This window comes from Rhinolophus sinicus, linkage group LG15 (assembly GCF_036562045.2).
Source record: "Rhinolophus sinicus isolate RSC01 linkage group LG15, ASM3656204v1, whole genome shotgun sequence".
NCBI lineage: Eukaryota > Metazoa > Chordata > Mammalia > Chiroptera > Rhinolophidae > Rhinolophus > Rhinolophus sinicus.
This window is the reverse complement of record NC_133764.1, coordinates 29,995,249-30,020,614: the sequence shown is the minus strand read 5'-3', so window position 1 is coordinate 30,020,614 and position 25,366 is coordinate 29,995,249. Positions and strand designations below refer to the sequence as shown.

The 25,366-nt window shown below is 45.2% G+C and overlaps 1 protein-coding gene across 1 annotated transcript in view; it reads left to right on the top strand.

Moving 5' to 3' along the window:
- The window catches only part of PRKCA (protein kinase C alpha), a 383,486-nt gene that overhangs the window by 258,797 nt on the left and 99,323 nt on the right, over positions 1-25,366 (top strand). The window contains exons 4-5 of the mRNA XM_019732863.2: positions 10,017-10,128; positions 13,402-13,530. Of these exons, the coding sequence (XP_019588422.1) occupies positions 10,017-10,128; positions 13,402-13,530 (241 nt within the window). The remainder of the gene's footprint in view (positions 1-10,016; positions 10,129-13,401; positions 13,531-25,366) is intronic.

The following is a 25,366-nucleotide window of genomic DNA, read 5'->3' as shown; positions in this document are numbered from 1 at the left end:
CACATTTAAAAAAAACAAAACTTGAATTCATGTTGTCTGAAAAAACTGTTGGCCATCAGGAAGTATCTCTTAACATAGCTAAGAGGGGTTGCTGTTTGGGAAATATTTATTCAGGGAAATGAGCTATCTGGATAAGGAATCAGAAAGACCTAAAGAAAGAAAAAGAACCCTGCCCCCTGTAGACTTTGCAGTCAGTAAAGAGACAGGGGACACACCTTCTGTCTCCTCTGTGTGTTTAATCAGTTGAACAAATACCAGCTGCTGGAGAATCTTCCAACATTATAGGGAGGCATAAAAATCAGCCTTCTTGCAAATAATGTTATACGTTTTCAAGGCCACGACAAAAATAAGAGCAGCGTCTCGGGCATCTTGCGTACCTACTACCAAATGTTAGGCTTCAAAATTTGTCCCACACCGTCTCAGAACGACAGGCAGGGCTCCTCACATGAACGACACCCCAATTCTGTCTCGACTGAATTAAACAAAGATGTTGGGATCTCGGAGGCTCTTGAATAAATATGTTTCCATTTATCTCTCTGATTTGTTCTTAGACAGTCACGTAAACTCGGCCTTGGATTCTTTTTTTTTTTAGACAAATAACTTTGATCAGGGCTGGCAGGGGCTCACATAATGAAGATACTTCTTGTACTTGAATTTTATTTTCCTTTCAAACTATGGCATTGGACCTAACCATATCTTTAGCTCAAGCCTTATTTGGTGCTAAAATAATTTGCTATAAAATTTGTTTAATAGAGAATCGATCAGCGGTTGCCAGAGTTAGGACGGGGAGAGGGTGGGACTGTAGAGGGCGGTACAGGAAGCGTCCTCGTGCTGATGGAGTTCTTCTGTCTCAGGACTGAATGTGATAAGATTTCCGAAAGCTGCACACGCAGGTGCACACTGAGGGCCTGCGAGAAGTGGTGAAATCCCAGTGGCATCGTACCAATGTCTGTGTCTGGATTTCGATCATGTTCTATGGTTTGGTACAACGCTATCAGTGGGAGGACGCTGGGTGAAGGGTCGCATGCGACTCTGTACTGTTTACAACTAGTACACCTAAAAGTATTTGAAAATCGAAACTTAAAACAAATGACATTTTTTAAATGTGAGATTTTACTGAAACGAGCTAATTAAAGTAATGAATTCACATTGCTGAGCAAAGAAACATCACATTTCAATGATTTTCTTTGGAGGAGTCAGTATGACTTGTAGGAAAAAGAAAAATAATGATTTATCCCTGAAACAAAACCTTTCATGAACTCCTGAATACCTGGTGTCAGTAAAGAACTAAAGGATTGTCTGGAAGGTTTTCTTACTGTCCCCACCGTTTGCATCGTCACCTATACGAGGGTGAACAATTCCACTCATGCCTCCCCGGGAGACGAGCTTGCCCCACCCAGAGTCAGGCTTGCCTTGTGACTTGCCTTCACGGGTGGTAAGTGAGGGGTGAGAAGCATGCCATTTGCAAGAGGCACTACCATCCTGCGTTGTTCACCTCCACCTCTTGCTTTCCTCTCTCTGAGAATGAGAATGAGGGTGTCCCAAATAGCCATTGTCCCTTCATCCCTTGGTGACAGATGAGCAGGCATGTGCGCCTTCCCTGAAGCCCCTGACATATAACCTGAGTTAGAAATACATGTTTACCGTAGTAAGCCAATGAGACTTGGGGTGGGAGGGGGTCTTCTTTACTGCTTTGCCGCTAAGCTCATACTAAATCTAAAAGGTAGATGGTTTGTTTTTACATCACCAACTTCAAACCATATTCAGTTGAGCTTAAACCTACAAGCTTTCAAAGGTTAAGTTCTGACCCATTCTGTTGTTTTCATCAAATAATGTAAAATGCAATAGACTCGGAGTTTTCTGTGTGTCTTTGCAGATTATATGATTATTCAAAATGTTCACTGCCCCTTCTTGAGGAAAATTATAAACCCTCGCCCTGTTGACTTACAGCTTGGCCTTCTGTCTTGCTTTTACCAATGAAATGTGAGCAGAAATGGTGGCACCATTTCCAAGTAGGAGCCATTGAGTGATTCTGCCATTTCTTTGTCCTTTGCCATGAGAACTGGCAATATCCCAGATAGAAACTGCTCTCCCAGCTTGGTTCCCAGAGCGAACAGGGAGAAATAAATGTTTATTGGGGTAAGCCAGTGAAAGTCAGGAGTAATCTATGAGAAAGTGACTTGTTAACACAGTATAACCCAGCCTCTACCGAGTGGGACAGGACCTCCGCCACACCTGGTATCTTCGTCACTGTGGAAACACCACCTGGCACATTGTAGGTGTACAGTAAAAAATTTTTGAGGTGAAATGAAGAAATTCAATAATTAACTAGGAAATAATAGGGCTTTGTGATTTGAACATTTGCACATATTAACCATTTTAATATCAGAATTTCATACTAAACCGTCAAAGGTTCTTTTGTAATTGATGTGACATTGATACATGTTAAGTTTATGTCTGGAGGTGAGGACAACATATAAAGCTTATTACAAGTGGGGAGATGTTGGTTATGATACATTATTGCTTTTAGTTACGATTTCAGTTGTATGGGTGGCTCATGGTGCCAAATATCTGCCTAGTGACCTCACATAGACACCTTCTCAGCAGATTGCTAGAGAAGCTGTAGACAAAGCACATTTATCACCAAATGTAGCAGTTGTGCCCCAATTCCATCAGCACGCGGGGCTTTCCCTCTAATGGCGTCTCATGAACCAGCTGAAATATAACCAGATATATTCAGGTGTGATTCATGGTAATTTGCATTACATAGGTACTGTATGAATTCTTTTTTTTTTAACTTCAGTCTTTCAGATAATATTTAAAGGCTCTTCTCACTGTCATCTCTGAAGCTAGTCTGTCCCCACACTTCTCTAGAGACATTTTACTTTCATATCTATCTGGAGAAAAGCTATATTATTGTTCTGGGTCCGGAAGTTCTATTTAACACTGTTTTTTACATAGATGTCGTTATATTTTATGTTTTATTCTGTGGCTTGCTCTTTTCATGAGACAGTATAGCTTAGAGATCTGTCCATGTTGTTACAGAAAGTTGCAGCTCATTAGATTTAACTGCTACATAGTATTCCTTAGTATAAGTATGTTATGGTTTATGTAGCCATTGCCTTGCTGGTAGAGATTTATATAGAAGTTTATTTAGAGTTTCTGGATTCAAATTTAATGATTATATCATCTTACATAGTTTAGCAAAGGACCCATAAAAATCCTCCCAGTAGCAAAGCCTGATTTGACAAGTCAGTCCAACAGTAAAGGGGAATGTTATTCATGAGAATAAAAGAGGGTTATGTTGAGAACTAAAATTAACTGTCACCAGAAATGAAGTTCCTTAGTTGTTTCTTAGAACAGGTAACATCCAACAAGAGTAGCGTAATCAAAGGCCATTGTGCTTCCCCAAGCCCAAATGAAGAGTCAGCCGAGCTGACTCAGCAGCCTGCGAAGGGCTGTGGGTGCCTGGCTCAGTATAAGAGACCCAAAGTGACAATTATAATGATACCCAAGTTCCATAAAATCACCTTGGTCATATGGTCTGGTTTTGGTAATATCCTCATGTTAACAATCATTTAAAGTAGGAATTTTTTCAATCATACAGTTAAAAAAAAAAAAAACTTCCCAAGAAATATAAGATCACAGAAATGATGCCAGATTTGCCCTTGGGGCAATGTTTTTTGGTGTTGCTTGTGTAGTCAGCATGTGGGTGACATTTAGACCCAAGCATGGCTTACAAGCATGATTCATGAGAACACATCAGATGGTGAAAGCGGAGAATTTTCCTTGGTATTTAGAGGGAGCCACTTGAAGGAGCCACACTGCTCTGGGTGGTTGAGGAAGTTACACCGCAGGGCTTCTTCGCTCAGTTAACAGCAGTCTTTTCCAGAAACAAAGTCTGAACTCCAACCCTCAATGGCAGCTATTTTTGTCCCCTAAGAGAACCCCGTGGGGTTTTCCAGAGACATTCCAATACAGGTGGAAAACTCAAGCCAGGACGGCCTCCGGCAAACAGCCTGCCATTATTTTACTCATTGAATTAAAAGGGCATTCGAAGTGATGTCTGTTCAGGTTATTTGGATATCAACAACCTCATCAAATAGCATCCCTGAAAAACAGAAACGCATCACTGACTGCCTGCCTCCTGGTGACATGGAGCTTTAAGCTCTCTAAATGTTTCCCACTGCACTTTGCTGGATTAGTCTCCATCCCTGAAGCCTGCAATTCCAACTTGCCTAGAATACACCTTCCAGATGGTTATAGGTAATATTATACAAGAAGACATCTAGGAAATGTAAGGCCCAATCAGCATCAAAATTTGGTGCAGTATAGATCCATGGGTTTATTTTTAACACCTTACAAAATGATGGTGGTGGAGGTGGTAGGGCTGATGAGAAAGACTTTGAAAAAGTCCTGGTAGAAGTGCTGAGAAATGTTTCCAAGGAAGGCTAATTAAGTTGCTATATTATAAAACTAGGCTATGAGAAACAGACTAGCAGATAGCAGATGCTTTCAATAGAACTTGAAATTTTCATTTGTGTGTGTTTTTTTCCCTAAGAGGTCCAGATTTAGATTTGTGAGTTAGACCTCATTTGTGCCTATGAAAATTGGTTTAGTCAAAAACTGTTTTTTCTCCCCCAACCGTGTATATGATAGAAGTGTCTGAGCTGAATGTTTTTCACTTTCGTTATAATATAATGTCAGGCTTGTCACATATGACAGCAGGTTTCATGCTCCACTTAATAAGAGGTTGCCAACGCCTAGAGAAGTAAGAAGTTAGATTTACATGACTTGCACTAAATGGGAAAATGTTGCTAACTTGGTAATTGTGACGACTTGGTGAATACTAGATACTTCTTTGTGGCACTAGGTACGACCAAACTCAACGTATGCGGGATAACTTGATCTAGAAGCTTCAGGTGAACTGTGATAAAAGTATGCTTTGCTAAAGGTTTAGCAGTTCCTTTCGCATGCATTTACTGCAAGTCCACCATGTATAAAAGAAAGTGATTTTAGAGGATGCTAAGACGGTTTTCTGTGTTCGGGTGGCTTTGCAGTCCCAAAGGAATCTATTATGCTACTTTTTCATGTTTTCTTTGGTTTCCAGGAAGCTTGGAGATCAAGTTAATACTTAAAACTTAGTTGTTAGCCTTGTTCTGGCCCAGTTGCTAATTCAGCAATATGCTTTAGGAACTCTGTTTTAGACTGTGGTGTGTGCCGTGTGTGTGTGTGTCATGTGTGTGTGTGTGTGTGTGTGAAATGAAAGAGGAGGTAGACAGAGTAATAACTATCTTAAGTGGCAAAATGTGTACGTGGTACATAAAAGACAAAAATAACATTCTCTGGAAGGTCGGAGGAAAGAGAAGAATCGTATCTGGCACTGACGTCTGGAGAGGCATCATGGGAGGAGGAAGCAGCCTTCGTTATTGCCTTCTTAGGCATTTCCGCAGGTGGAGCCGGGGCATAAGATGGCAATGCCAGGTAGAGGGAACGCCCAACGCAAGAGGAGAGAAGCCTGGGTGCTACCTGGGGGCCACCCAAGTAAAGAATTGGATGTCATGAAACTTTCCTAACAACTGTTACCCCAATAAACTTTAGTTAAAAGAAAAAGAATGCGATGTCAAGGTTTATAGATGTAGGAACGAATCCAGAGACCCCGACCATCAAGAGCTGCCTCTCACAAGCTGAGGACAATGGGCCTTGGACATATGGACACCATAGACTCAACTTCTCTCCATCCACCTGCCTCCCTGACCACACACAGCCTCCCATGAACCCCACAGCAGTCCTGGTGTGTATGAGTCACGTGGCACCTGTCCCGAAAACTACTCTGGAGCCAGTGGGGGACAGCTCATGTCTCGGTGTCCTGTAGTTTGTCTAGTCTTACTATCAGGTTGCAGGTGTCACCAGGAAACCCGTAACTTACACGTCTTGCACTGTCCACTGACCCCTAACCAGCACCATGCTTTGGGTAAGCACTCAGTCTTTTGGTTTTGGTTTTGAAAAACTGACCAGAGAGTTTTGGAAACAGCACGTGGTTCCTTTACGTAGCGAGCAGCATTCTGACTCCACTTTTCAGACAGATCTGTGAAGACGCATCCTCCCATGACCCCTTCACAAGAGATCCAGTCGGTTATATATTTGATGAACAAGCCACACACGGCTTCTTGGTGCAGTTCTGCCTGAATGAGCATTCCCAGCAAATACTACTGTGTTCCCCACACTCAGTAAACAGTGTACTTCAACCATACGCTGTACAATAAAAATACGTGCACTGGAATTCTGCGTGTAAGATCTGGTGACCCTGTGGAGTCTGACATTTCATTAATGGGGCTGCAGCGGTGCCAGTGTCCTGGTTTTGCTAATGTCCGACGGTTATATAAGATGTTACCACTGGGGAAAGCTGGGGAAGAGTCTATGAGAACAGTCAGTACTGTTTTTGCAAATTCTTGAGTCTTAAATTATTTCAAGTAAAAATAAAAAGTTTGTTTTCTTTCTAAAAACAAGACAATCAGAGAGAGCATCTAGTCCAGTTGCTTTCAAGCTTTTATTTTAGCAGCGCCCCCCCCCCCTTGCCGTCTCCCTCTCCGATCCTCAGCAGCTCCCAGGCACCTCCTGACAACATTAGGGCTCCAGGCAGTACCACTTTAAAGATGCCGATCCGATCCAACGCCTTCAGGTTCCGGATGAGGACATCGGGACCCAAAGTAGTGAAGGCACTGCTATTTCGTGACTCTCGATAGGAACCCAGACCCTGGGAGCTGTTTAGTACAGTTGCTCTCTGCAGATCACTGTAAGTCACAGCTCGTTACCTAACACCGACGTTCTTTTGTCTGGCTAGGTGACATTAATTAGACTGGAAGGGAGTTTTTCTGCTTCTGCGTTCCGTTTCTGGTGTGTGGGAGACGTACCCGTCTATTTGGTCCAGGCCGTGCATAGGCCAGTTGGGCGGGCAGGTGGTTTCCCAATTTACCACTCGGCTTGGGGTGTTTGCCTTGGAAGGCCAGTCTCAGGCAGAGGGCAGGAGCTCAGGACCCACAGAAAGTCCCCTGGCTTCTTGCCGCTTTGACTTTGGCTCCAATCACTGGTGAGGACTGAGGCTCACTGGCATTCTGCCTCCTTCCCATTCGGGCCTATGTCACTGAAGTATCCTGAAGTGAAGGAAAGCTTAGACACCCTGGTTTACTTCCAAGGATAATATAATTGTAGTCGTCTTCTCTCGGCTTTGTGTAGGCATTGTCAGGTTGCCCTTTCTTATATGTTCCCTAAGTTAAGCCTCACCCCAGACTGTGACATAAGCAGGCTAGTTTTATTTCTGCTTTCTAAGCAAGTGACATGACTTTTCTGAGGTCCCTGAGTCTGTAGGAACACAGGTCTCCAGGACCGGGTAGGTAAATGCTCTGTTTCCTGGAGAGATCTTGGTTACTGTAAAGTACCCATCGAAAAGTGGTGGTCAGCGAGCCGGTGCTGTGGTGCTGGTTGTCATTATCACAGGCATGGTCCTTGGCAACTCGTGGTTTGGAAGTGTGATGCCTCCGAGACTTGGTCATTCTCCAGACTTCCACAGGAAATGGAAGCAGTGGTTTCCTCTCTCCCTATATCTTCAAACAGTTAGAGCTTGAAGGACCCATGTGGGGGTTGGATGAGTAAGACTTGGATTTTCTTGAAAAGTGAAGCAGGTTACCCATGTGCCACATCAACAGAATCAGTGTGACAACTAGCTGGCAGGACAGCTGCCCCGGGGCTGCCTGGCACGCCTGGGCCCCGGAGGGCTGCGTGTCAGCTGCCGCGCTTGATTAGTTAGCATCAGTTGTTGATGCCTGGCTTCTGCAGGGAAAACTGGCTGCGTCCTTTCCCCTGGCACCCTTTGCCCTCCGCGTGGTAGCACAGCACCTGTGCTGTCCTCGTGGGAACTTTCCATCGATGCCGCCATGGGCCTATTCCCTTGACATTCTCTGCCTAACGTCCTGGGTTTTGGGGAAATTCAGTGGGCTGCTTGAAGAGTGGAAGGAAGGTTCAGCTCGTACGCGATACCATAGTCACAGCTACTACTTACGAGAAGAGGCATCTCCCAAGAAAAGAGTTGAGTTTTCACACCCTAAGAGACGCTGAGAAAGTAAAGATACCTCAAGAATATTTTCAAGCATCTACATTTGCACGTACCTTGCACTTGTGAAGCACTTGCTAAACATTTATTGGGGACCTTCTGAAGCGGTGGGTCTCAGTCCTCAGCATGCATGACAACATCAGGGCCGCCTGCAGGACATGTCCCATCACAGACCTTGAGGCCTCTCCTGCAGAGTTCCTGATTCAGTTGGTGTGGGCGGGGGCTAAAGAATTTCATTTCTAGCAAGTTCCAGGTGATGGGGTTGCTGTGCAGGGACCATACTTTGAACACTATGGTCATAAAGCAGAGATTGGCAAACCTTTTCCGAAAGGGCCAGGTAGTACATATTTTAGGCTTTGTGGGCCTTGCAGGCTCTGTCACGACTATTCAACTCAGCCATTGTAGCCACAGAAAATATGTAAAGGAATGAGCATGGCTGTGTTCCAATAAAACTTTATTTACAAAACAGGCGGTGTCCTCATGTCAAAAAAAAAAAATTGTGTTGCAAATACAAAAAAAATAAATAAAAATAAAAAAATGTTAAGACCAGAGCCTCATTCTGAGTGACTTTCTGAAAGCTCTTAGATGGAAATCAGTGTTAAAGACGCAGATATTGGTCAGATTCCGTGGCGGGTATTCACCGACTGTGTGACTTTGAAGGACACTAACAGCTCCATAAAAGGAGGATAGTAATTACACAGTGAAAAAAGTTGAGGGAATTGCTGACATTTATCAAGTGTAGGTGGAGCTTACTTACATGAGTGTTTGATTTACTGTTTTTTATATTATTCCACATGATTGAAATGTTCCAGGATTTCAGAATTTAAAAAGGAAGCATAATTCATTGGCGTGTATGTGGCTTAGATTTTAGGTTCCAACCAAAACATCAACTGCCTTTATAAAGTCAAAATCACCTTGGGAATTCCCTCAAATCACCGGCACCTGGGCTGCTTTCCATGGATTATCCCATCTCAGCCCTTGACTAAGAATGACTTGCTCTGTCTTCGTCACAACTATGTGAGACAGGTGCTAGTAATGCCCTAGTTTACAGATGAGGCAAAAGGACAAATCCTTTGTCCAAGGTCACGCTTCTGGGAAGTAGAAGAACTCGGCTTTGAACCCAGGCAGTCTGACTCCAGGGGCCATGATCTTATTACTGTGGTGTGTGCTACATATAATGTTTACTTATCTATAATCTATCTGTGGATTGAGGAACAAGAGCACTACTTGAGAATAAGCTGCGTCGTTGTACCTTCCGTAACGTGCATGGTAGCAGGGGGCTACGGCACGTGTGCTTTCAGTGCATTTCCAATTCTCACCTGATTATGCCGGAGTTTCCCCGTGCAAATGCACAGAATGCTTTGGAAATAGCACCACAGCAGGAAGACATCCGTGGCCGTGTGGGGGCATCCCCACTCTTACAATATATTAATATATGGTGTTTCTGGAAACCTTGCCCAAAAGGAGATCGCCCAGTCTCAGTTCAGCTTCACAAACACACCCTGATTTTGTGCCTACTGTGCGCTGCAGCCTGAGCTGGGCACTGGGGGTACAGACGTAGGGCGGTGTCTGAAACACCGTGCTTGCCCTCAAGCACATTGATGACTATAGGTCCAGAAGGGATAACTTTGGTGGAAACCCTGGTGTGTGCAAATTACATGCCGTACAGAGAAGAAACATGGCTGATTACACGTTACATGGAACAGAATGGGCAGCCTAATAAAATGTGATGTGGCAGAATCCCTACCACCCACGGCATGACCCGCGAGAACAGTGCATAGTCTGGTTCCATTGACGCTTGACATGGGAATGGGGAGTGGTGGGGCCTGAGTGAGTGAGCTTGGCTTAGTCCTAAAATGTGGTCCTCTTATGACTGGAATGAGTACTGTGCTGTTTCTCCCCACAGGACCCCAGGAGCAAGCACAAGTTTAAAATCCACACTTATGGAAGCCCCACGTTCTGTGATCACTGTGGATCATTGCTGTACGGACTTATTCATCAAGGGATGAAATGTGACAGTAAGTATGTGTTTTTTTGTCTTCCAGTAGATGGCAAGGCTCTAACACGTATGCCCAGGGCTTGCCGGACACTTCAGGTTCAGTAACTTCTCATCAATAACGAGAATTCATTCAGATACGTAGCAGACCGATGAACTGTAGGATTTCTCCACCATCAAAGTTCTCGTTTATTAAACTACTTAATTGCCTAATTATGAATCAAAAACAGTACCCAATTTATGAGGAAGTTGGTGCTGTCACATTTTTTCGTGGTAGAAATCTTCAATCACTGTAAATGCAGGCTTGTCAAACCCCGAAGCAAGTGCTATGTGTTGAAAGAAGACTCTGCACCTGCAGATTCCCACATGGGGTGGGTTTCCAAACAAGCTAAGCAGCCATAGTCATTCTCCAGTTCTGTCTCTAACTAGCGGGTGGACTGCAGAAAAATCCAGGAGGCTCTCCTTAACCGAAACCACAATGCACATCAAAGCCAGGATGCATCTTACTTAAGTTCACTCACCCTGCATGTCCACGGACAGATCAGATTTAATCAGTCCCGTTAGAGAGGAAATCACCGCAGACCCTGACGAGGGAGGCACCAGCCCTTCCAGTCTCCTTTTCTGTTCTCTATGTATCTCCATCCGCTAGCAGGAGGAAAGAAAAACAACTGTGGAAATTCTTTGCTTTGGTAATTCTTATATTTTGAGACTCCCCAGGCTATGTATTTGCTTAAATAGAAGTTTATACTTTCAGGACATGAAAGGTAATTACTGAGTCTGTTTTTCTAGTAGACAAGGAAGCATTATGGAAATACCAACCTGTTGTCACTCATTAAGGCTTTATATGGGTATCCCACCTGGAACAAACACAGTATAGAAGAATCAAGATACGGGGACATTAGAGAGGAGATGGATAGTTTCTCAGAACACAGGGTCTTCCCCTCCCAAAGCCGAGGGATGGAATGGCCCAGCGAGACCTTTGCGATGATCCCAACAGTGGCCTGCTGTGTTGTAAGAAACCCTGAGATTCCAAGGACATGGTTTTCAGGGGTTCTGCAGGGGCAAAATGTAAGTGCATTTGTAAACATACTTTTAACTGCTTGGAAACTTGGAACAAAAGTGAACACTTGAATGTCACCCACTCAACCTTGACAAGTTGAAGATGACACTGAGACTGGGTGTTGCCAGTTTCACTCACTGGGCAGAAGGTGCACTCAGGTTTCTCCAGGGTCATCCATCCTCTTCATTCACTGAAGAGTCTGCTACTGTGAGGCGTGGAGTTCCACAGTGTTACCGTTTGCACATCCGTATGGACCCGGATTTTTGGATACTGTGTAACAAAATATGTAAATAAATGAGTTGCAGAAGCTCAGCTGAGACTTTACCTGTCCCAGAGGGTTTTACTGGTTATCACTGATGTCTTTATAATAAATAAATGGTATAAGTTGGAATTTATTAACTAAGTGTATGCTAACAAAAGAATACTCATCTAGTTTATATATTAGGAATCTGCTTCAGCTTTTGTGTCCAAAGTGGGTTCCCGTACTAAAAAGACTTGAAAACCACTGAGAACCAGAGCTTTTTGTTTCGTTTTGTCTTGAACTCCTTTCTCTGGAGTCTGCCTGTGCTCCCTCCTGGAGGGAGGAGAAGAAGAGGCAGATGGGCGCCAGGACCCCAGCCCAGGACCCCAGCCCAGGACCCCAGCGCCTCCCTTAACTTCTGTGGAGAAGAAACCTCTGCCTGTGCTCTTCCAGGTTGTGGTGCCATAATACTATATACAGCTGTGCTTGGTGGAAAAAAGCAATGACCAACCACTTGTCTAGGCCAGCCTTTGAGTTTGCAGAGTAAGAAATGGAATCAGAGCCAAAAAGCTTCCCAAGGTATAAAAGTCACGAAATAGTAGGGCTGAGATGCGAACACGGCTGGTGAACATTCACTTCCCGCGTCCTCCCTGGTGTCCAGCCTTTTCCAGAGGCCGTGGCATTTATTTCCTGTAAGTTACAAATTCTATCCAGGCACTTAAAGATACTTCGAGAGTCTGCATTTTCGCTAAATCAAGGTACATGATTTTGAACAGTTCGCTTTGGAAATGGAAGCCTAAACAGAATCCCCGTTTGTGAATCCGCCCGTTGTTTCCTCCTTGTTTCATCGTCCTGTCAGGGTTCAGTCATAACAGATATACATTCTTTACAATGCTTCTTGCGATTTACTTCACCACATTAAAACTGAACACCCCCAAGGAAATGGCGTGAAGGCTCCACCTGTGAGGTTACAGGAGAGCCTTGTGGCGTCCCATCGAGGATGTGCGAGGATCCCCGTGGCCGGTCCTCCTCTGGAAGCCTGCGGGGGCGAGGGCCGTGGAGCTCGCGGCAACACCTACACAGGCTTCTGTGTGTACGCAGCTCACAAGGTTCTCGTCACGGTGTCTTTGGTTCATCCAGTGACTGATCTTTCTGTATCCTCCCCGTCTCACCCACATAATGTCAGCGGGTAAGGACGGGCTTATCGTGCCAGACATGTATTTGTTTTACCCGGGATCATATATAAATATTTGAAGACAGGTTTAAAATATCAAACACAAGTCCTTTAAAAAAAAAAAAAAAGCCAGAAAAGCAATGTATTTAAGACTTCTTGAAAATACAGAGTTAGGCAAGGAAAATTTTATGTTTCCTATACTCAACCCACAGATTCTCACTCTTTCTGAGTGGTGAGCTAGGAAGGCATGAGGAAAATAATATTTTATGTACAGAGACAAATAATATGCAGATTTTTCAACAGAAGATACTTTTTGCCAAAGAATCCCTCATGTCTTCCTAGCTCACCACTCAGAAACAGTGAGAATCTGTGGGTTGAGTATAGGAAATTCATAAAATTTTCCTTTCCTAAGCTAACTCTGTATTTTCAAGAAGTCTTAAATACATTGCTTTTTTTACTTCTTTTTAAAAAAGACTTGTGTTTGTAAAATACGAGGTTGCCTGTGCTCTGTATGCGTTTACCTCTGTGAATTTTGTATACGGTTAAACATTTGAAGCAGTCACGGAAGACCAGGCAGGGCGTTTTGCTCCAGTTAAGACTGGACAGATACGGGTATTTTAAGGATATTGTCACTCAGACGAAGCATGTGCTATAAGGGACATCTGCTAACAGTTCTTTATGTCACCAACACTATGACAGCAAAGTATCAAGTTGTAAAGGGCAGCTCGTTTTCGCTTGTGTTCGTACAACCAAAACACTGAGGAAGTGATGGTTTGCGTCCATATGCCCATCCTCATTCTCTGCTTCCTGGATTTCACAGCCTGCGACATGAACGTGCACAAACAGTGCGTCATCAACGTCCCCAGCCTCTGCGGGATGGACCACACAGAGAAGAGGGGGCGCATCTACCTGAAGGCGGAGGTCACCGACGAAAAGCTCCACGTCACAGGTGAGGCGTGCTCGTGGGAGTGGAAGGCATGCAGCTTCCCAGCAGGCATTCGTGTGACAGCCGGGGTGACGCCCAGGCAGGGCTCAGAAAGCCGGGCTTCTCGTTGCCTCGGAGCTGGTCAGGCGCAGAGCCCCGGCTTCTCATTAACACACCTCCCAGGATGCTGCCTTGTACGCCACCCTCCCAAACGCTCGATGTCATGCAGAGTCAAGCCGTGGGGGTCGGGGTACTCCGCCGGCCAGGACAGCGTATGATCCCCCGATGACTGGGAAGCCAACTAAGCAAAATGCTGTCATTGGGAGTGGAGCTAGGGCCAGGGAGGTAATGAATGAGCCAGATGTTTAATGGCATCAGGCAGTGATGACCTGGTAAATCCGTCATAATGACCACGAGCCCCTGAGCGTTTATTCTTCCTCTGTGTTAGGCGCGGTGCTAAGAACTCCTCGTAGATTACTGAGTCCTCACGATTACCCAATCATTAGCCTCGTGTTCTAGAAGAGGAAACTGAGGCACAGAGAAGTCAGAAACATGCAGTGTCACAGAGTAAGTGAGGAGCCAGGATTGGAACCAGGGCATTTGGACTCCATGCCCTGTGCTTCCCATTTCCACACGACGTGCACCTCCTACAAACCGCCCAGCCCTGGGACCGGAACTCCCTGCCAGGGGCCAGGACTCTCCCTCTTTGGGGCCGTGTCTGGATGGGCTCTGCCATGGCGCGGCTTTTCCTTTGCTTTTCCCACCAAACCCACTTTAGCTATAGCAACTCACTCAGTCATCTCACCCCGGAGTCCTGCTGGCCCAGGAGCCATCCAGCCTGTGTTCTCAGATACTTAACTTATCTGCCGCAACGACTCCGTGTTGATTTTTGGTTTCGCTGGCAGGTGTCAACCTTGTTTCCTAGCTCCCTCCCATACCACCCTGCCCTCTCTGTCCTTTGGCAAGGGCATTCGTTTTTCGTTTGGACAGCAAAGCTATTTTGTTTCCATTTGTATTTAGGAATTTTAAACGGTCACAAAAATGGGAAGACTACTTTTAATGTTATTTACTTGTAAATAACAGAAGATATGGGGGGGGGAGGAGACTGAAAGGGTCTATTTAAAGGGGGAAAAAGAGAGGAGTTAGTTTCAGAGAAAGCTCACTTTTGATAACATCCTCACTTTTTGTTTTTTTTTTAATAAGCAAATTTTCTACGCGGTGCTGTCCTCTTAGGGAAAATCAAAGGGTTTTGAGATGTTGCTCGAAGAGGGCGAACACACTTAGCCTCTGGATAACCTTACAAAATAAACCAACGACAGCTGACGGTCCAGACTGAGCTGTGACTCAGGGCCCATCACAGACGCACGTGGGGGTCAGGTCTGCGTTGTCGCAGCCTCGCCCGTTTCTCTGTCTCCCACGAAGGCTCCTACCTCGTCCAAGTCATGTCTTGGGCACAGAGAGCATGCAGTTCAGGAGAACAGTACCACAGAAGAGTGTCTGAGTAGGTGGTAAGGGACTGAGAGGCATAAAGTGGATGCCTATTGGCTAAACAGCTCATTGTTTTTCCTTAGCTTTATAAAGCTTTCCCTGTTGGCAACACAATAGACATCCCAGGGGAGAGTCAGAGCTGAACTGTGAGGTCCCCAGCTCCTGGGCCAAGTCTTTCAATGCTCAGCTCTCACGCATTTTGCTTCTGAGTACAGGCAAAACTCACACTGTGCTTGCCGGACCTCTCCCCCTCCCCCCACACCCTCCACCCCATCTTCTCCTGTAATAAAAGCAGCCACCATATGGCGCAATCAGAGTCTTTCAGTCTCTTCTACGAGCCTCAAGAGGCTTGCAGACGTGCAACTGCACAGAGGGGCACAGATGCTCTGGCCGAGGAGGCACAGCGGTACTCAGGTAGAAGAGAAAGGTCAGGTCCCATCATGCAAGGACAGCAGGGAATGGCCTCCTAGGGCTTATATGCTAATTGCTCCACCATTGCTAAGAGTCGAACTGGCCTCTCAGGGACAGAATCATCTTAGGGCACAGGGCGATTCACCAAGTTAGACAGACGTTTCCCACAGGAAAACCAACAAGTGTAACTTACGACAGCCATCTAGGCCACGTCTCAAGCATTAGTCTAAAATTTTTTTTGCATAGATTAGTTCTGCTCTATAGGAATACAAATTCAAATAGAGCTCAGTAATCATAACAGCAACAGCAGCTTAACCCATGGAGCCCTTCCCACAAAGGGGGCACTTTGTAAGCATTTTACATAGTTAACTTATTTAAATCTATGTGGAAGTTTGCTATCCTTCCTTTATAGGTGAAGAAACTGAGACACAAAGAACTTAAATAACTTGTCCAAAGTCCCACATATGGTCAATTTCACAGTTAGATATTTAGTTGATAGAAGTAGAGAGAAGATATTTTAATGATCGTATCAATAAGAATTGGATTCCTGTTCAGGCCACTGTAACACATACCATGGACCGGGTGAGTTCAACAACACACCTTTATTTCTCACAGTCCTGGAGGTTGGGAAGTCCAAGATCAAGGTGCTAGTTGTGTGAAGGAAAGCCAATCTAAGTCCAAAAAAACAAACTCAAGGGAATAACTAATAGGTAATCATTTCTCTAAAACTTTTCATGTAGAGCAATTTTAGATTTTCAGAATCAGAATTAGCCTGGTTTTAATGGGAACACAAATATAAACAATAAACCATCACAAGTAGAGTTTATGATCCAAACGCAAAAAAAAAAAAAGAATTTGTGAAAGTCATGCAGAGTTCCCGTATGCCCTTCACACAGCAGCCCTGATAATAATATCCTTACAGAACTGTAGTTTGTGTATCACAGTAGTCACATTTTTAAATGGTACCTGATCAATTTGTGAAAGATAAGTACTTGTGTTAGTCACTAGAAATTGTGCCAAAGAGCCAAAGAGAAGACATCAGACATCTTAATTCCAGTATAAAATGACTGCAGTTCTGGAAGTCCCCTTTCGTGAGTGTCTTTACTTCATCCTTCATCCCAACAATGCTCCGCGCCACACATTGTTTCTGGTATATGGCAACTGCTGTCAAATAAAAACATTACAGTGTGACCTCACCCACCTGATTCACTGGATCTGTCACCATGCGACTTCTGGCTCTTCTCCAAAGTCAAAGTGATTCAAGACATTGAAACAGCCATGACAGCACAACTAAAGATACTCACAAAAGAGGACTTCCAGAACTGCTTCAGAAAGTGGCAAGAACGATGGGAGAAGTGTGTTCAAAGTGTGTGTGTGGGGGGGGGGGGGTTATTTTGAGGGGGATTAAAGGCAATGTGTCTTTTACTGTAATAAGTTTTTTTAATTTAAACATTCACCGTGTCTTTTGATCACGCCTCATAGTTCCCAAAGTAAAATAGAAACTCCCAAAAGACTCCTACTTTGGGATGGAAATTTTTGAGATCGGAGATGAGTTTCATTTCTAGATTGGTGCAGTATTTATGGGAAAGGCCTCTGTTTCCTGGTGCATTTTTGTTTTTTGCCTTTGGTGAATGGTGCTGATGTTATCTGAATAGTGTCATTTTTTTTTCTTTCAATATGTTATTTTAATAGGTTTTCTACATTTTGTATGATATTTTATTTTGTTTGGAGGAGTGGTTAAAAAAAAAATTCCCTCATGGGAACCAATTTTCAATTTAATATTGTAAGGAAATGGAAAAAATATCATAGGCTTTACAGCTGTTTCAGGGACACATTTCTCCCACAAATAGATTATTCTGTAGAAGAGTCCAACTTTCTCTCATACTTTGGGTGGTTAATTTGGCATGGAGATTGAAGTTCTACAACGAGTTCCCTGGAGGCAGGGAGGGGTGACTTCCTGCAGGGTCTGAGGCTCCTGACAGCAGAAAGGCTCCATCCTCTGTCTACCTCCTAGGACTGCGTGCAATTTAGTGCACGCCCCTCACCTGCCCAGCTATCGGGGCTTACTTACCGCCATGTTGTGATTACAGCAGTGATATTCCCTGTGTTCTCCCACCTTATCCCAGCACGTTCGCTGCAGAGCCCAGGCAGTGAGATCCAGCTTTGTATCATAATCTCTCACTCTTTGATTCATTCCTGCGTTATACACTTACTGAGCATGTGTCAGGCTCTCTACCAGGCACCAGGGATGCTAGATAATTAAGACATGGCCCTCATCGTGGAATGTGCGGTCTTTGGGGGGAATGAAGGCATTAACGAGGATGACAAAGCAGTACAACCAGGGGCCTTTTAGTGCAGTGGGAGCTGGGAGAACAGTGCCTCCCCTGAGGCAGCTGCAGATGGCTTCCCTTAGGAAGCGACAGTGGAACCAGGAGGACAGTGGGCAGGGGGCATTTCAGGTAAAGATGCAGAGCCATGGAAGGAGCTGGTGTGTTCAGGAAGCTTGACACAGTCCAGGATTTCAGGGATTTTGAGTGTGAGGTGGGGAGAGCTGGAGGGAAATTTCTTTCTATTGTCAAGGTAGGAATTTTTTTTCAATGGCTTGACACTGATGCTTCTGGTTCTGATTCTGGCCCACAGTTCTTCCCTTCCTTTCCCAGCCCTTCCTCATTCTCCCTCCTCCTCAGTAAGATCCGGGGTTCCTGATGACATCAATATGTTCACTCATTCGCTCTGCCCCACATGACGTGCAGAATCGGTATACCAACACCTCTACCAAGGACACACAAACCTAGCAAATAAAGTTCAGGATCTTAGTGCCATTTTTTAAAAATCCTTAGATGATATCCCACTAAGGTTATATAGTCAGAATACTGGAAGTTTGATTACGTGCTTTCCTGTGTAGGCATTTTGCATATATGATGCTTTAACCAAGTGATCAAACTCAGTCTCCCCAATAATGCAACAAACTGAGAGGGTGTACAACCTGATGTGATACAATAGAAAGTGCACAGCATCACTTGTCAAATATTTTTGCCAAAAAGTTTATAACCTGAATCTAATCATGAGGGCAGCAAAAAAAAAAAAAAAAAGAAAAAGACAAATCCCGATATAGGGACATTCTGTTTGGACTTTTAAAAAATGTCAATGTCATGAAAAACAAAACAGTCAAGGGGACTTTCTCAATTACAGGAAACTAAAGAGATATGACAACCAAATGCAATCTGTAGCACTTGGTTGGATCCTGGAGCCAAAAAAAATAAAATAAACAGCAGTTTATAAAGGACATTTGGAGGACAAGGGGGGGATCCGAATCTGGACTGTATTTTAGATAATGTTTTTGTGTCCAAGGGAAATTTCTGGGTGATAATGGTAATGTGATGATAGAGGGAAATGCTGGAATGTTTTAGGGGTGATTTTTTTTTTTATGTGATGTCTGAAACTTTCAGATGGTTCAGAAAACAAAGAGATGAAAATACATGTGGAGAGAGAGAGAGAGAGAGGAAGCATGTGTGGCAAATGTTAATGAGAGAATCGAATGTATAGGTGTTCATTGTACTGTTCCTTCAACACTAGTGGTTTGAAATTTTTCACATCCACCAAACCTCCAAAAAGTTGGGCAAAGTGAAGTTGGAGCTTTTTGTTCCGGCCGGTGATGCTCTTCAATGGCCCCTGTAGGGAGCAGTCGCAGCTGGAAAGAAGCCCCCAGGTGAACCAGCATCAGAGGCCCGGATGGGGACGCTAATAGACAGGCAGCAAGTCAAAACAGTAGCAGTTGCGGAAAAGGGGGACATTAGAGCAAGCCAGAGACATGGCTGGTATTTACTGAGTGCCTAGGTCCTACGAGAAGAGAAACCAGCACTGGTTAAGTCACTGGGCCCTGACTCAATGCTTTTCTATGTGTTATTTCATCACAACGATCCTTGGAGAACAAAAAGCTGTCATTATCATTATTTTGTAACTGAGGACACAGGCTGGAAGAGCTCCCGTGGCCTGCCCAAGGTCACAGGGCTGCTAAGGGGAGGGCACTCTGCCCCCAGCGCCCAGGCATGTACCGCCCACTCTCACACAGACTCCCGGCTGTGGCCCATGGAAGGTTATGTGCTAGTTCATGATCCTTTCCCTTTAGTACAGACGTGGCCTGCACTGTGGCCAAAGTGTTTGCAGTTTCACGTTTCTGTCCTACAGTTAATAGTTGAGGCTACTCTGTGATGGCCCTGCAGCACGTGTAATTACTGCAGTGCCACTGGCACCATTGTGGGTGAGGGTCTGTCATTATTTCCCCCGGAGCCTCCATCTTCCGAGGCTTAGATAATGGCTGCAAATAAAAATGGCAGCAGGGAATCTGGCCTTAAAGTGAAGAATGAAAATGGGCAAGGATGGAAATAAATTTCCCTTTAGGATGTGTTCTGATTGTGTGTGAGCTGGCCAGACATGGACCCTGACTCTGTACTTTCTCAACCTGCAGACGTGTCATCCTGGCTTTTTCTCCCTGGCCGTGGTCCCTTCCCACGGCACACTGGTCCTTGAACTCACTCTCACAGTCTCGGAAGAGCCCATCTCTAACACTTACCTGCCAGAGCTCCCCATGCTTAAAATTCCAGGCACATGCTTTGCAGAAGAGAACAGGCAGTGCCTCTAAGCTGAAAACAAATAGCGCTTTGCTGATAGCCCAAGAGTGTTCCACGTTTGCCCCATTCAAGGGCATCTGGTTCTGGTCGTCTGGTGATGACTGGCATGTTTACAGTGGGTGTATCTGCTCTGTCTTCTTCCTTGATTGGCTATTCCTAAGTATCAGGTGTCACGTGTCTGTGTGACCCCTTCAACAGCCCCTACGTTCCTGCCTCCCCAGTCTTATCCCTTATGCGCCCCACACCCTTCAACCCCTTGACACTCTGTATTCCAATAGTAGAGAAGAGTGCTGTCTCCCCAGTGGGCAGGCTATTTCCCACCGTCTCACTTTTGCTGGTGCTGTTTCCCCTGCTCCCTCAGGAGCATCTTCTGAACACTCAGCTCCAGTTACCTTTCTGAAACTTCTCTTCACGTTTTCTGCCTTGCCTAAAATTGACCCCTTTCTCCGCCTGCCCTTCATAACGTTTATCATGTGATTTCACTCACTGTCAATGTGTTTGTGGATCTCCCTGTACCAGACCGTTAACCCTTTGGAGGTCAGAGATGGTGTCTTATCTCTTGTACCTGGTCCAGTGCCTTGAATTTGTGCCTAATAATGTTTGTTGAGCAGATGATGATGATGCTGATGGTGATGGAGATGATGGAAGTACCCAGTAGGCACCACATAAAAGAAAATTTACTCAGCTTTATATTATGCTCCTCGATCTCAAATCCAAGCAACTCTTCCTGTGTTAGCCCTCTGTCTAGGTCAAGTTTAAATGCTCCTGTTTTAGCCTAATTCATGAAGCCACATGACTTCCGGGTTCCTTAACTGAAATACATATCAGCCAAGAAAGAGGTTGCATCTTCTCAAAGAGACGTTACATTATTTAAATCCTGACTGTGGTACCTCATCCTGACCTATCTTTGGCAGAGCTAAATGCCACATGTGTGCTAAGCAGCCGTGTGCCCTCCTCCGGCTGGTTATTCTTGCCTGGTTCCGACAGGCACCGATTCCAACACAGTTTTCCACCCTGGGGGCTTAGTTGCTGGATGTCCCTGGGAGGCAGCAAGCCTAGGGCGAGGGGCAGAGTCGCCAGTGTCCTTTCCTTGATGCACTGTTTGCCTTTGTCTTAAAATACCCTAGTATCCAAGCTCAAAGTGGCATGGCTTCTGTTCCTGCTGCTTATGTCCTCAAGCCCCTGGATTCTTCACAGGGACCCTCCATCGTCCATCCACTCTGACTTCAGGGACGCCTGCCATGAAGAAGCATTCTTAAGATGGGCTTTAAATGCCTGCATTTTTGGGAAATGGAAAAACAAATTATTTCTGGGACCTCTTTCAAGGTTACCCCATTAGCATTCAGGATCATTCCCTGTGCAGGTCATTCTTGTGCAGGATTTTAATTGCTTTTAATTATAGGATTATCATTTAAGTACAAGATTAATCGCCATGAAATTATTGCAAAGAACTTGATCTTCTTTTGCAAAGTAAATGCATTAGCCAAGTGAGAAATCTCTTAGAAACCTGTAAATGGTGTTTTCTTTGTTTTTTGTTTTTCGGGTTTTTTTTCATCGCTTCCGTGGAAACTTTCTTTTAACTGTTTGATGGGGGAGGAAACATTAAAGGGAGCCTGATGGGAGAGGAAACAAAGAGCAGATCGATGCTTCTTTGGGTTCCCCACCAAAAAGGTTGGAAAACGTGAACATTTCAATGTTCGGGAATCATTGGGTTCACCAATGGAAATGTCCCCAAATAAATGCAGAGATGTTTCCTCTCTTGATTCGTGTTCAGCTGTGGGGGAGAGCGGCCCACAAAAAAGCCAGAAGAAGCCAGTGCCGTCTTGCTTGCGGTTCCCCCCACCACTACGCTGCTCTGGCACCCCACAAACATTTGTTTTTCAAGTGTTTTGTAAAGGACTCTGCAGTTATCGGCATCTGGTTATCGGCATCAAAACGGTGCGTAGAGACATCAGATTCTGTTCATGTCAGCTTCTGGGCGTTTCCACTTGGAAGGAGTGCAGATTTCCTGAGAAAATACAAGATGAGTTAGCTCCTCGGGTGTTTCTAAAATAGCCCGGTTTGAATAGAGTGGGGATTGGCCACCTGTGAGGAGCTTTGCCCAGAGCATCCCCCACGGGTGACTTTCTTTACTGAGAAGAACAGTATTTGTGCTTCACCACCCATTTCCCTTGGTAATTAATGCAAGGTTTGCGGTTAATTAAAGACAGTCAGGGTTCCTTTTAAAACCAAGGCAGGCTTTTTTTTTTTTTTTAACTAGAATAATGAAGCAAGAACAGAAGCAAGGCAAACTTCCTATAAAAGTTTTCGAGGTGGGGGTGCTGAATCCAGGGAAAGTTCCATGTAGGGAAGTGTTGCTTCACCAGCTCAGACCCACTGGAGGCAGGTAACACAATCAAGAGAAACGCCTGCTTCCCTGAACACCCAGTGGGAAGGTGGAGGGAGGAGGCCTCTTGTTCTGCAAAGTCCCACACTGACATCTCTTTCCCTTTGTGAAGTCACTCTGCCTGTAGCCAGCCACTGCTGGGAGTGGGGGTGCAAGACATGGGGGCGCACATTTCTTTGGCTAGATTGCCACTCTCATGTTATAGACTCCTTCGCCGACTTCCCACAGAAGAATTCTTGTGGGTGAATATCTGCCCAGAAGGCCAGAAAGGAAAGTGTGCGTGCACTACATGTCATAAATGGCACCGTCCAGCGTCTTCTTACTAATTCCCAACTACTCGGGATGACCCTGGGCTTATTTCATTCACCACACACAGCCACACACACACACACACACACACACACACACACACACACGAGAGCAGGGACTGTTTGTTAGCCTCAGAACTCGGTGCTGCTAATGGATGCCAATGTACTTTTGGGAAAAAAAATCCTCGACACATGTATTGACTAACACTCCCTGAAGGACAGATAAGGGGGCATGAGTTGCTAAGACAGTAGGAGTGATCTTGTTTGGGAGGAACCTGTGGTAGTGGCTTTGCAGTCACATAGATAGGATGTGACTCCCAGCTCTACCACTAACTCAGGCTTTCGAGTATTTGGGATTGTCCCTCAGTGTCTAGAGCCACGCGTGGCCCAGTCACATTGATGCCGCAGAGTTCAGCGTATCCAAGCGTATCACCTTCCTGACACATTAACTCTTTGTCCTGGCTTGTTCCTGACCTCCATATGATCACAGTAGGATGCCAGCCACGCTTAGAAGAGTCTGTCCCCAGATTTCATTTTTCCTGTCCACGCCTGCCACGCACCACCCAGTGGAACGGCCACTTTCAGAATTGAAAGAGCTCCTGTGAATGGGACAGCAGCATACCGCGTTTCCCTGAAAATAAGACCTAACCAGAAAATAATCCCTAACATGATTTTTCAGGAGGACATGCCCTGAACATAAGCCCTAATTCATCTTTTGGAGCAAACCTTAATATAAGACCCGGTCTTACTTTGGGGGAAACACAGGTAAGCTCAGAATATTAACCTTAAAAATTATCATTTGCTGTACAGCTTGTCCTTGTCACTTGACCGCTGTCTGTTTCCCTTTCCTCATCTGCAAATTCAAACAAAAGCACTTGAACTATGAACTTCGAGGTTCCCTTCAGCTCTCGCATGTGTTGCTGTGAGAACCGATTCAGAGAAAGAGCTCACTAACCGTCTGCCAATCCGCAGGCCCCTCTTGAACTGACAGTGGAATTGGAGACACCAGGAGTCTGCAAGTGGGAGAGGCCTGGAAAGTACCGGCTCTAGTGCTTTTCAGACAGCGTTTGAACAGCAAACGCCTTCAAGTGACATCTTGTTTGGCACGATTTTCCCATTGAAGGGGAGAGCACGTGGCCCCCACCTTCCTGCTCGTTGTGACCCATGCATGAGGAGACTTGGCAGGCCAGCGTTTGAAAAGCACTGATGTGATCACTCCTTTTTCCTGTGTGAAAACCAAGGCTCAGAGAGGGAACGTGACTACGAGGAAGGGCATTTTAGGTTATAAGGGACAAAACCAAACTTTGAGAGTTACCCAAAGAAATCTGTGGTCTCTTAGGAAGCTCAAGAGTGAGAATGTCGCGGGACCATAGAAATAACTCGAGCTAGTTATCACTATTAGGTTGGTGCAAAAGTAACTGGTTTAAAAGGTTAAAATAATTGCAAACACTGCAACAACTGTGGCACCAACCTAATAGAAGTAACTAAGCTAGCTTTCTGTACCTCACCTCTTCTTCCTGCATACTCTTTTCATTCATCTTTTTCATAGCAAGTTAGGCTTCCTCCGCATTACAGAAAACACGGCCATAAACCATGGTACAACTTTGTCTCTCACAGCTTGTCTCCCATCGTGTCAGGCACTCATCCAAAAGTCATAGGGGAGGACTCATTGGCTCCCTTTGGGTCATGTGCCACCTCTGGACTAATGGACTATGGCTGAAGGGCAAGGTCTTACAAGAGGACAGCTCAAGGTGGGGGAATGGCCTGTCACAGGAACAAGGGATGCTGGGAGCAGACAAAGCCATAGGTCATGCCGTTACCACAGGCCATTAGCCGGGGTTGTGCAGAAAGGTGGTGTGGGAATCGGGACTGGTGGCAGGCTCCTGCCTTCTGCTTTGGCGCCTTTTTCCTCCCACCATGTTTCACACCCAGGAGATGACTAAAGAGCAGCGGCAGAGTCTGAGCTTCTGTGCAAAAGTTGAATATGACTCATGAGTCCCTTTTGCACAAATGAACATATTCCTGGCCTGGCCCAGAAGCTGCCAAGGATAAAGAAACAATTTTGATTCAGCGACATTTGTCCAATCCAACCACCCGGCACATTAATTGCCCCCTCTTATTTAGAAGCTGTGAAACAGCACACTAGGTTCTAAGTGTAGCTGGTGGTGACGCAGAAATTCAGTGATGGCACAACCCACAGGAAGCAAAGTTCTTTGAATGGGGCCACAGTTAACACGTGGAACAAGTGGCCCAGGAAAGGCGGAGACTTTGATTAGGGCCTGGGAGCTGGACAAAGCCCTCCAGCCTGCATTCTGAGCTCTTCGGCCTGAAAGGACTCCCCCAGGCGGCTTTGTCTGCAGCCTGTTTGCTTACTTGGCCCTGGCAGGCCTGTGCCTCTCGCCCCTGGAGTCTGCTTTCAGGAGGAACTCCAACTGCGAGAATGAACCAGTTGCCAACACGCTAACAATGCCTCTGGGTTCTTCGGCTCTCTGTGGGAAAAAGAGAGGAAAGAAAGCCAGGCTACCTGGCTTTCACGCAGCAAGGGCAAAGAAAAGCAAGGTACATTTTCTCTATGAGTCATCACCCATCAGTCTCTGCCTCCGTTAGGAAAATGATGTGTCTCCTGCTTGGTTTGT